At 38.0% G+C, this 12,472-nt stretch overlaps 1 protein-coding gene across 2 annotated transcripts; it reads right to left on the reverse strand.

Annotated features, from left to right (window-relative positions):
- Positions 1 to 672: 672 nt before the first annotated feature.
- LZTFL1 (leucine zipper transcription factor like 1) lies at positions 673 to 12,158 on the reverse strand. 2 transcript variants are annotated; one of them, XM_054273647.1, is made up of 10 exons: positions 12,093 to 12,158; positions 9,404 to 9,528; positions 8,762 to 8,956; positions 8,192 to 8,252; positions 7,283 to 7,351; positions 5,836 to 5,901; positions 5,622 to 5,699; positions 2,778 to 2,936; positions 2,194 to 2,297; positions 673 to 1,635 (listed from the first exon to the last, which is right to left on the reverse strand). In XM_054273647.1, the coding sequence occupies exons 1-10, from the start codon at positions 12,093 to 12,095 to the stop codon at positions 1,617 to 1,619; spliced, it is 879 nt and encodes a 292-aa protein (XP_054129622.1). In that variant the 5' UTR covers positions 12,096 to 12,158; the 3' UTR covers positions 673 to 1,616. The 2 variants fall into 2 exon arrangements, with proteins under 2 accessions (XP_054129622.1, XP_054129621.1); XM_054273646.1 differs by having other exon boundaries at positions 2,778 to 2,951.
- Between the last annotated feature and the right edge of the window lie 314 nt (positions 12,159 to 12,472).

The following is a 12,472-nucleotide window of genomic DNA, read 5'->3' on the forward strand; positions in this document are numbered from 1 at the left end:
GTGTGTGTTATTATGAAGAAAAAACCCATAACATTCATCCAGACAAGTACTCGTGTTGTTCTGAGCAAACACAGGCCAAAAAGCTCTTTGGTACATGCCTATTAAGAACCTAACATTTTAGTGACTATACAAGGGTCAAAAGAATACCTTTCATTATCTTAACTGTCAATGATGAGGAGGATGCCACCCCATAACTCTCTACTATTGTGCTACAGCAATAAAATCCTCCCACAGGCATGAGACTTTATGTCAAACCAACCTCACTTAAACAGTGGGAGGCAAAAGACAGCAGAACTTACAGAAAACATGAAAACTTAAACTTAGAGAAAAAAGAAGAACTCAGACTGCAAGTGTATGGCAGATTTGAGTTAAGCAATTTTAACAGCTTTGCTTGTTAAAGAAATAATGAGGAAAAAGATGTTTCAGTTCAAGCAACTCCTGAGAAAAACATTGTTAAATGCCATTTTCTGTAACCCATCACCCTCAGCCCTGTCACTGGTACTCTCTTTTACAGCTGTTTGATGTGACGTGGCTTTGAGCACGGATCTGTAATTTACATGTTCTCATTTCCAGCAAGATTCTTTACTGATCTGCCACCCAGTCTTACAGATATTAAAAAAATACCTATACAAAACATTCCTATTAAAAAAATCCAGCTCCTTAAAGATCAAATGTTTGAAAACATAGTATTTTATTTGAAGTAAAATACAAGATACATATGAACAGGGACAGATGAACAAGTAGAATGCACTATTAAGCAACTGACAAACAAATGCAAGGCAGAGAATTACAAGTAGAAGACTCAAGAGAAGTAAGCTGTTTTCTGGTGAGGTTACATTAAGAAAGGAGATGAAAACATCTAAAATAACTTTTCTCCCAAAAATGTTTCTCCACTAACTTTCCTATGCGTATTTAGATTATCATCTCAATATTTAGAATACTGGCAAAATCAGAATCTGTCTTCTGATGTTCAAAATTGCTTTAAATCAATTACAGTGAAAAAGCACAACTTTATCTGAAAGAGTCCAGGACTCTGGCTGTAAAGCATATTTATCTCATTACCTAATAAACACCCTCTAGAAAAATGCTACTGACCACACTGCTGAACTGTGACATGTCCAGTGGGAAGTAACATTACAGAATCAGTGTTTCTTTTTGGTTCCTCCTACTCTTTCACTGATGGAATTTTTACATATAATGCTACTTCATAACTACATTAACTACACAAAAGTAACAACTGGAGTTTCCACCTTGAAGACATCAAAAACTCTAATGCATATATTTTTGGTCTTTTTCCTCCCTTTTTTAACAAAAATAAACTCCTTTTTTTTTGTAGGGAATGTTCTCAGTTCTTCAACAAGGTCCTGTTTGCTATTTCTCAAGGAATGTCAATGGTTAACCATTAAAAACATGACTGCAGAAACTAATACCTATAAATTGTAGGTTTACAAGGAAGTAAGGTAAGAGTTTCAGTGTGAAATTAATATTAATAAAGAATTATTTTAAACACTAGAAGCAAAGAATACACCATTCAAAACAAAAATTATTGAAAAATAATACCAGCCTGCATTTTCTTTCCATGACAACTTCTGATAGATCAGATGCTTTTTGGTATTTCAGTCTTCTGACTCATATCTGAGGATTAAAAAAGAATAAACAGAAAAATAATTAAAACAGACTAGAAATTCCCCAAAGACATTTTGTCTCTAAAGAAACCAAAGCAATATATTACACCCAAGAGTGACATATTTCTGTCATGGTTTACTGTATGACTTAAGCCACAGACAAATGCATTTACTTTTTAGACTATTTTCTCCTTTTAAAACTGGCCAGTTTACCAAATAGAATGAAGGAATGACTTACCCACAAACCCAAACAATTGCCAAAGCACCTGGAGCATCTCCCATCTGTATCTCTGTGTGTAGCACCTGAGGACTTATCTACCATGAATATCCTGTATGCTGTCCACACTAAATTCTCTCATTACTTGCTACATGGCAGCTGCTGTTGCACACACCAGCCCTAACCACACCAAACATCCATTCAAAGGACTGGTTTGTCAAAAATCAGAGCATAGCCTGCTAGAATTTCTTTTTAAGGGAAAATATAGAGCCTGTTTAAGAGACAAAATGGGAGCAGAGCATGGATCCAGAACAAGGATCTTGTTGAGACAGACAGGGCAGCACCACTTACTTGGAAAGTTTTCTACGCAGATCCTTTATCTGCTCATTCTTCTTGGTGAGAATCTCTTTCATGTTGCGATAGGCAGCTGTTTGCTGAAATTTCTTCTCCAGCTCCTGCATAATAACATCAACATATTTTTTACATATTATGAACACTAGAAAATATATTTTTTAAAAAAAACAACTTGCTTTTCCTCCTCAAGTTTGACAATACTAGTTTTCTGTAACTTAGTCAAATTTAGATAAAGTCAGCTGGTAGATTCAAATGAGATTGCTGGGGCAGGCATAGATACCCCAACTTCATTTTCTAACAAAATCAAGCTAAAAGTCTTCAGAAGATTGGGAATATGTTTTTCATGCAAATTTTCTATTGAGACAAATAGTCAATTTTTAAATATTTATCTATTATAACTATGCAGTTAGTTGTGGGTTTGCTATTTTATGTTTCATGTGCTTTGCCACTGAAATAACAAAAATACAAGGGCAAAACTGTGGCCTGGTAAACTCTGTATCTTGTAGCTTATGCTTGTTAAATCACTAATCAGTTAAAATGTGAGTAAGGAATGCATCTTCACATTACAGTAAAATGCTAACCTTTTCAGCTGTGGATAGCTGATCCTGAACCTTCAGTAAGTCATGTTTTGTTGTCACCAAGTCTTCTTCCAAGAATTTTTGGTTTGCAGTAGTGTCATTCAAAGTCTTCTCAAACTGGGATTTCAAAGCTGCCACTTTATTCTCCAGTTCAGTGATATCCTGGTTTGCATTATTCTTCAACAGAAAAAATATTTAAAATATGTCAAATTCAAGAGAAGAAAGAATTAAAATTTTAAGTGCAAAATTCCACACAAAGTAGGTACACCTTCACTTTTAATAGTGATGTACAAGTTACTCCTGCAAAGTGCTTCAACTAAAAAGGAGCTAGAGCAGGGACTGATTTATAACTTAAAATCTTGTTAATAAATGCTTTTTACAGATGGCTGGAATGTCTTCTCAGCCAAGATGAGATTTTAAGTTCCTGTATTTCGCTTCTTTAGGAATTAGTTAGAGCCAGAGGATGAATCATATTACAAGAAATTATTTACCATATAGAAACAGTAAATTACCATTTAAGATCTGAATGTCTACACTACAATGTGTTTTTGAAACATTTCCAAAGCTGTTAGTGTGGGGCAGGTAGGAAAGGCTGAAAGTGTTAGGGTTCACACTCTCAGCCAGGTACCAACATTGCACCGTTCTCAGGTGTCTTATACAAAGAGGCTCCAATTTCAAAGCCACTTTCCTGTTTCCTTATGAGAAGAATCAACTGAAACTTTTCTGGACATCAGTTGAGTCATAAAACATAATAATCGTGTAACTGTTCTATGACTTTTCATTTAAAGAAAAGCAAAAAACCAAACACAAAACATTCCCAGGTTTTAAAGCTCAATTTCAAACTCAAAAGTGTCATGACTCAGGATGAGGCTGAACTAGAAGCACCTTAAAACAATAAAATCTAAAACCTAAGAAAGCCTTGCTCCTTTTTCCATCTGGAACATACGACTTGAGAGCTGGATAGTAGCACCTGTACAGATGAAAAGCTTAGTATGAATTCTGAGACAGAGTCCAAGGCTGCTGTGTTGAAAAGCACTACATCCATTTTGTACATTTTAATTGTTATTTACTAACCATTACATATGTCATTTATGCAAAAATTCTAAATCTTCAAATTAAACAGAACCAACAGAGCAGTTACTCCTGGTTACTATAACTCACACTTTCTACATGAAGCTATCTATTAACTATTAATTAAAAAAAAAACAATATCAATCTGATGAGTGATCCCTAAGAACCAGTTGTGGTTTGGCAGTCATTTGTTTGCTCAAAGAGTTTGAAATGTACTGCTTTATGAACAACTGAGAGAAAGTGACAGATTACAGAGGGCAAATTAGGACATAAAAGCTGAAGATACTCAGCAGCCCTGACACTGAGGCCAACTCATATTTAACCAGAAAAGCAGGATGAGATCTGGTTCCAATCTTTCAACACTACAAACAGTATTATCCAGAATTTAATACACCCCTTTATGTTTTAAACCTTTAATGATTTAAAGTTTAACAAAACAGAAAAAGAAAATCTTTGTCATGACTGATTAATCAAGTTCCCTACTAAAAATATTATTGAATACAATTTTGAAAGTTACTAAGTAAACTTTTAACATATTAAGGAAACCAAGTACATACCATAAACCAGGTAGAAAGCAAAATAAAAAGAAATCAGGATTAAAATATGAAAATTAAAATAGAAATGCTTTATTATCTTGAATCTTATTTCCTAATCTGTAACTATTGCAGGAATTTTAAAGTCAATTACTCAAAATAATGGGATTAAATTGTTCTAATTTTGTTGAAAGCCTGAACTGAGATGTTTTAAATTTAAGACACAATTATGTATGAACAAACTTTGGAAAATTCTAATTATTGACAAATAAAGGCAGAAACTTGGAAAAATACTCAGGTGACCTGAAGAGATTTATTTGTGTCAACATGACTTGAGGCTTCTTACATTTTTTTGCCAGTAGCAACTCACCATGCTGGAGTCCTCATTTACAAAACAGATTAGGAACCTCAAGTAATAAAAATAAACAATGAAACAGTTTTAACAGTATGCTGATATAGGGAGAACTAGCAAAACATCAAACAAGCAGCAAGTCTGGCTTGTTCCTGTCAACATCAAGTGACAAATGTGTGAAAGAATGAGTGTTTTATTGTTGCTCTAAAAACTGGGTTAGGTATCTTTGGAAGGGGTTAACAGCAGGCTTGTTAGCTAAAGGAGCAAGGAGAAGCTGAGAAGCAAGAAGGAGGTGATAAGGAGTTTTCTCCAAGGCTGTAACTAAGGAGACTAAGAGAAGTGAGGAATTGAAAAAAGATAAGAAGAGAACTTTGTAGCTGGACAAAGTATTTTTAGAAAGTTAGCTGAAGTCACTGTAACTTTTTACTAATAGTGTTATGTTGATTTATTGTAGCTGATAGTTAGGATAGAAGAAGCATAAACAATTAGAAAGTACATAAAAGGTCAGCCATGTTCAATATTAAAGAGTCCCATCTGAGACTTGTGGTCCCTGCTTTGTATTGTGACCACCTTGACCACAGGTATCACTCTTAAACATGAAGAAACAGACAGACATGGATTTGTGTCTTTTAATACAAATATCAGCCCTGGGAATATGACTTCTGGAACACTACTTCCTGATAGTTCCTGAATCCATGTCATAACATCAACTAATATGTTATGGATTACCTGCTGACTGACAGACCAGCAGGAACAGACAATGTCAGCAGGAACAACACTAACTCAAACTCTTCTATTTGCCAGAACAGGAACACATCATACAGACCAACATTTTGGATGTGCTGGCAATAGCTGTGTTAAATGGGAGCAGAGGGATATAATTATATTCACCTTCTGATCTCCTTGGATCATCTGTAAATCCCTCAGTGACTTCTCCAGCTTGGATTTCTCATCTAGGGCAGCAGTAGCCTGCAATACATTGAAAATTTAAAACCTCAGAAATGTATTTTAACTGAAAACATAAGAATAATAACCATGGGATTCTTATTTAGATATTTTAAAATATGTAACCAACATTAAGCATCCAAGATTACAGGCAACTTACCTGTGTTTCTATGGTCTTGAGTCTGGTCTTCAATTTTTCATTTTCTTCTTGGAGATGAGCAACTGTCTTTGGGTTAAAGAACAAGAAATGTTTGTGAACACCCTGGCACTATCTGAGATTTTGCAAATATTTCAGGGAAGAAAATACACTTCATAACTTAAGAAAACAAAAGTGATCCTAAATGCTTATAAAAATGGCCTCCACAAGAAATCAGAAATTCATTAATTTATTGTGGTTTTTCGCCTCAGTGAGAAAGCAATTTAAGTCTCCAATTCTACTGTAACATATAGGGCTGTTCACTTAAACACATGCTTTACTGCATTGAGATTATTGAGAACAGTATCTTGTTTGTAACAAGATTCATGATTAAAAACTGCATGTTTAGGGATGCAAATCACATTGTTGCTTATAATTCATATTTTCAATCAATGGGTAAGGAAGAATTTATCTGCAGTTCCTTTTCAAAAGAGACAAATACCAGGTTACTGCATCTCCTGTTCTGTCACAGGAAATACCCATGTTTCATCAGAGTAAATTCACCACATCAACTTTGAATTATTTGGGGGGAAAAAAAGACAACAGATGTACATATTCAAGAAAAACTGTTATGATTTTGAAATTAGTTTTGGAAGAGAACTACATTAACCTATAAGCAAAATACAAGCCTGAATTCTTTGAATGCTTTAATTATTGCAGTGAATAACAACAATTTGAGACAAACATTGTACTCAACACATCATTTGGGAATAGAGGACAGAAGACAGAAAATAAAACTCCTTGATAATTACCTTGATTATCAAAACCTTAAAAGGGTACTGTAAAAAGTGTGACATTTTAGAAAAGTGCAGGTGAATGAAATGAGTACAATAGTACAATACCTAATAAAAACTATTGATAGTATTAAGTACTAGAAAGTGTTTCCTAATTCTGAAAATGTTTAGCAAGTGACAAATCAAATGTTTTAAAAAACAGTAAATTCCAAATTCCTTAAGTGCCTGTTTCTTCAGGAGGAATTTAACCAACTTACAAAACAAAAAGAATGGAGGTAATGAGATTGACTTGAGGTGATACAGAAGATGTTCAATAACCTGGTCATTTCAGCCAGCTGCATATTTTAATTTACTTCTTTGTTGAAGCAGCAGCTAGCTGTACGGAACTAATTTACTATTTTACTCCATGAAATGGAAAAAAAATTACTACAAGGACCAAAATGTTTTTGCAAAAGAAGGGTTGATACTGCAATACATGTTAGAGATTGCACAATAAATTTCTGATGCTTACAATGTTTATTAATTTACTAGTATTTTACTTTACATTCTGGGATATAATACTGTGATGTCTATATAGTGACAGACACATTATACAAATATTACTGTACAGTTATTCAGTTCATTTGCATAAGCAGAATGGTCATTGACCTCAACTGCCTGAACAGTCAAGTTCTTACCTTGTTTAGCAGCTCTGATCCACCTTCATTTAATGGAGCAAGTTTTGGTTTAATGGGATCTGCAGTGGACTAAAGAAATAATAAAGGTGAAAAAATTAAATTATACATATTTCAAGGGGGAAGAAAAGCCTCTAGCCTGTAAAATAACTACTGATAGTCAATTCAGCTTTCTTTTGCAAAGCAAATGAACAGCCTTTTATTTCAAATTCATTTTTTACTGCTTCCTTGGCTCCTAAGTTATGGACTTCACTTTGAGCTTAAGTTAAACAAAGATACTGCACAGAGACATAAAAGTATTGCAAATGTGGTTTGACAGAACACTGACAATCCCACAGCAACCAAAAGAAAAAAGGAGTAATTGAGTGACTGTAAGAGTTAAAAGTATTTACAAAGCTCCAAATAATTTTCTCATTTAAGGTATTAAAAATAACATGTATTTTATATATATAAATACAATATAACATATATAAATACACCTCTAATAAGGTTTGCAGCCATATTCATGCAAGACACACTAGAGTGATATCTGTACTGTGCAATCTTCTCAGCTCTTGGGTCCCTTTTGGCACAAGTGAATGTCCCAGTCTCAGCCCAGGTGCCAAGGGAAGGGAACCCAGGAGCAGACACTGCCAGATATCCCTGGTCTGGCTGACCTTGGGATGAGGTGTGTGAGGCACACCCCAGAAGGGCAGAACAGGCACTCTGGAAACAGTCAAGACACTTCAGAGGGAGTCTTGGTGCCAAAATACAAAATGTGATTTTTTGGAGAGTTTCAAAGACTGTTTTGTAAAAAAAAAATGTGGGTTTTTGGTTTTCTCCTGAGCACAAAGAGTCAGTACTAAGCATTTTAAACATCTGTCATGACTCCACATGACATTTGATTATGATTTGATTAAAATAAAATTCTACCTTTTTGTTTGAAGAGGTATATTCTGATTTTTCAAACTCAGCAACCTGGTCCAATAATTCTCTTGGAAAAAAAAAAATAAAGAGGCATTTATTTACCAAAGAAAAATATAAGGAGACATTTCTTTACTAAGAGCTACACTAAGAAACACATTTTACCAGGCTGCTGCTATGCTTTTTCTGGCATGTAAAATTCTTGTTAGAAGTACAGAATGAAGTCCTACACAAATACCATAAATGCAATAGATCATGTTATGCAATGCATGATACATGCATTACAATAGATTAGCATCCTTAATTACAATATAATCTAACTGGACAACAAAAGTTTTTAATCGAGTCCAGTTACTTGCTCTTAAATGATTAATTCAAGTAAGAATATTACTAATGAAACATCTTGCTCACAATTTTGAAATTATTTTGTATCTTGCTATTTTATAGATGGAAACATTGAAGTTAACCTATCACTGATACAATAGTAAAAGAATAGGTTTCTATGGTTAGGAAAAGAATGCAAATAGTCAACACTTTAAAGTTTTCTTATTGTTGCAAGTATAGTCCAAGAGCTGTTACCGATTCTCCAAGTCAGAGACATCTGTCTGTAACTTCAGGTACCATTTCTCAGCCTGTGAGAAGAGCTGCCTCAGAAGTAAAACGTTGGTGTAAGTTGTGTTGATGAGCTCTGACTCCACTTCGCTGTGTACAACACTCTGCAGCCCATCCAGCATGTCTATCACCTCATCAACCGTGAAGGTCTCTTCAACGAGTCTAAACAGAGAGGTCAAGAAGAGTCAGGTGTGATAAAGGTAACAATTCTGCCTTGTTATGAGATCTCACTACACTGGTACCACTCATATAATGCAACGTTTCCTAAAAACATCCACTGTCAGTCATTATTAGATGGCCACAGCATTACTAATTGGTTATTTTATTTGAATTTTCTCTTTAAACCAGTAAACTCACAAATATTAATTCATCTACAGCCTTGCACTGAATTTACATATCAGAAGCAAGATATGAAGCAATGTCATGCTGTCAATATCTCTGTTAATTCCTAAGAATTCGACGAGCTTGGGCTTAAAGGCATTTGACTTCTGGAAAATACAAGAACATACAAACCTAAATGGAGAAAACTTGCCCTATAAAGTATTCAAACCTGCCACTTCTGCTAGGATAATTTGTTTTATTCTTGCTCAGCACCACCCCACCCAGCACCTGCTGTCCTTGAGGTCCTGGAAACAAGAATCCACTGTTTTGAGACACATGCCACGCTTGAAGCGAGCGAAGCGCATGTAGCTGACCACTTCGTTCTGGTGGTGCTCATTAACGCCCAGCTCTGCCTGCAGGGGAGGATACAAGCACAAACATAAGGAAAAATGAGCATAACCACTGTGAATATTTGCCTTCTGACTAGTTCCTATGACTGCTTTCACAGGGTTAGCATGCTAACTAGCATGGTGAAAAACAACCACATTCTAGTATATTGAGTCCCTATGCACCTCTCATAAGTGGGTGAGAAAGTTCCAGCACTTGGAAGCAAGGGCTCAAGTAACCTCCAAAAAGTCATACAAAATCAGAGAGACAGAGGCAGAGAACCAGAACCAGAAGGACTGTACAGGAGATGAAGCTCTTGGATAAATATGTCTTGGTATTACATTACACATGCATAATGTAGCTGTATGATATATCTTCCATATATGTACTAACAAAAGCCCAGAGAAAAGTATGTTATGTTTGTTACTTTTTATGTAAACTCTTGAGACTTCTCACAGAATCATAGAATGCTTATGTTGGAAGGGTTCTTAAAGATTGTCTATTTCCCACTCCCTGCCACAGGCAGGGACACCTCCCACTAGACCAGGTTACTCAGAGCTGCATCCAACCTGGCTTTGAACACTGCTAGGGATGGAGCATCCATAATTTCTCTGGGCAACCTGTTGCAGTGCCTCACCACCCTCACAATACACATTTTTTTTTCGGTATATCTAATCTAAACCTACTCTCTTTCAATTAGTGCCCATTACTCCCTGTCCTATCACTGCAGTTCCTGATGAAGAGTCCCTCCCTGGCGTCCCTGGGCCCCTCCTCCAGTTACTGGAAGGCTGCTATGTGGACTCTCCACAACCTTCTCTTCTTCAGGCTAAACATCCCCAACTTGTCTATTTTCACAGGGGAAGTGCTCCAGTGCTCTTGTCAGCTTCACATTCTTCCTCTGGACTTGCTCCAACACCTCCATGTCCTTCCTAAGCTGGAAACACCAGAACTGTATGCAGCACTCCAGATGGGGTCTCATGAGAGCAGAGGGGGAATCACTTCCCTCGACCTGCTGCCCATGCTGGTTTGGATGAAGAAGGAGATCTTAAGTGATAACCTGAATTTGTTTCTCAACAGCCCTAAACCAGGACGCTCAGAAACAACTATTGCCAGGGCAAATTAAGAAGGAAGTAATTTTAGAGCTGGCTAAGTAGCCCTTTTATGCGTGCCTCTATTTCAAAGGATTATTGGCATGGGCCAATATCAGAACTACACAGCTCATGCAGGCAGCATGAACGACAAGGAGGCCCAACAGGGCTCGAGTGGGAGTTTGTCACCACAGTCCCTGGAGAGCTAATGCAAAGGCAGGTCCATTTCATTTACTCCAATGTACTTTGTTAGCTTGGCCGATGCTGGGGAGAGACAGCAATGTAGTAACTCAGATAAAACAGTTCATCTGATCACCTTGTCCTTGGGGAAGCTCCAGTGACAATGCTATCCTGGGATACCTGGATGATCAACCAATACTTGTCAGGGTGTCTAGCTGGTCAGAGTGACCTTGAGAGAAGTTAGAAAGTCTCTTTTCCCAGCCTGAAGCTTGAAGAAGGAGTCAGAGCTCTTCATTTCTCGGTCTCAAGGTTGTTTACTGTTCCTTATCTATAAAATTCTTTCTCCTGGCCTGCCGAGGTCTGCTCAGCAAGACAGAGGCATTCTGCCTGCCCCTGGGGCGGTGTTATGTCTTTATACTAAAAACTACGTATACAATGTTTACAGTTACTTTCTAATACTTATCACCTCTGTTAGACAGTGAGCTTCTACTCTAAACCAATCTAAAAGCACCAACATCACAGCAGAAGATGGAGGCCAAGAAGAAGAAGAAAGGCTGGACATGCCTAGATGTCTCCATCTTGACCCTCTGAATCTCCATTCAAAAAACCTCAAAATCTACTTTTTCACCCTGTGATAAATTCATTATCATTTTACTTAATTTGTCGTGGCTTGCAGATCTTCATCTAAGATTGGTAACTTGCTCCATAATCAAAACCACAGGCATCTTGGGCTCTGTGCCAGGGTCTCCGAGCCCCCTGGCAGGGGTCTTGGCTGCTCAGGACAGCCAGCGGGATGTCCTGGGTCCTGACAAACACTCTGGAAACTCAATGCAGCCGAGGAAGCAGCACCAGCACTAAATAAAACCACTCTTACAGTGTGGCTGCAAGACCGATGTTGCCCACCAAGTCCCACACATTGCAGATGAGGGATTATACAGAAAACTAAATTAATGTCGTCTTTGCTGTTGTTGGAGGGTTTAGTTGAAAGCTTCTATTCATTACAGAGAGAAACGAAACTATACTAGTAAATAAACACATAAGCACAGGCCACTCGTGATCAGCCACGCTGACACGCAGATAAGCCACCTGGCCACCGGATCCCGCACAAACCCCAAGCCCTGAGAGACTCTGCACGGACGGCAGGGATGCCCGGGAGGGCAGGTGGCGGCCGCAGCTGCCCCGAGCGGCTCCCGCATGACGACAGACCTCACCCCTGCCCCTGCTGCGGGCCGGCCGCCCGGGGCGGAGCGCCTCGGTGCCGGGACACCGGGATGAAGCGGGAATGGAGCAGGAATGCCGGGCGGGCCCCTCCCGCTACTCACCATGGCGGCCGCTCCGCCGGAGCTCGGACGGCTGCGGGCCCAGCGTTGCCATGGAGACCGAAGCCTCGCGAGCGCCCGCGGCGAGCTCCGATTGGCGGCGGCACGCCCACGTGACCCGCGTGCCGCCGTGCCAGCTAAAGCAGATGTTTTATTTTATTTTATTTTTTAACTTTACCTTTGTATTTCCTGCGTGCTCAGGTGCAGTTTGGAAAACTGTACTGTGTAGCAGTGAGAAATCTGGAAAACTGTACTGTGTAACAGTGAGCTGCTAAAGCGGTAGGGGCAGTTAGGCGCGATGGGAAATATTACAGAATCACAGAATTTCTAGGTTGGAAGAGACCTTTAAGATCATCGAGTCCAACCCATGTTCTAATACCTCG

This window comes from Melozone crissalis, unplaced genomic scaffold (assembly GCF_028551555.1).
Source record: "Melozone crissalis strain CALT ecotype California unplaced genomic scaffold, PUWL_Pcris_2 ptg000016l_1, whole genome shotgun sequence".
In the NCBI taxonomy this organism is placed as follows: domain Eukaryota; kingdom Metazoa; phylum Chordata; class Aves; order Passeriformes; family Passerellidae; genus Melozone; species Melozone crissalis.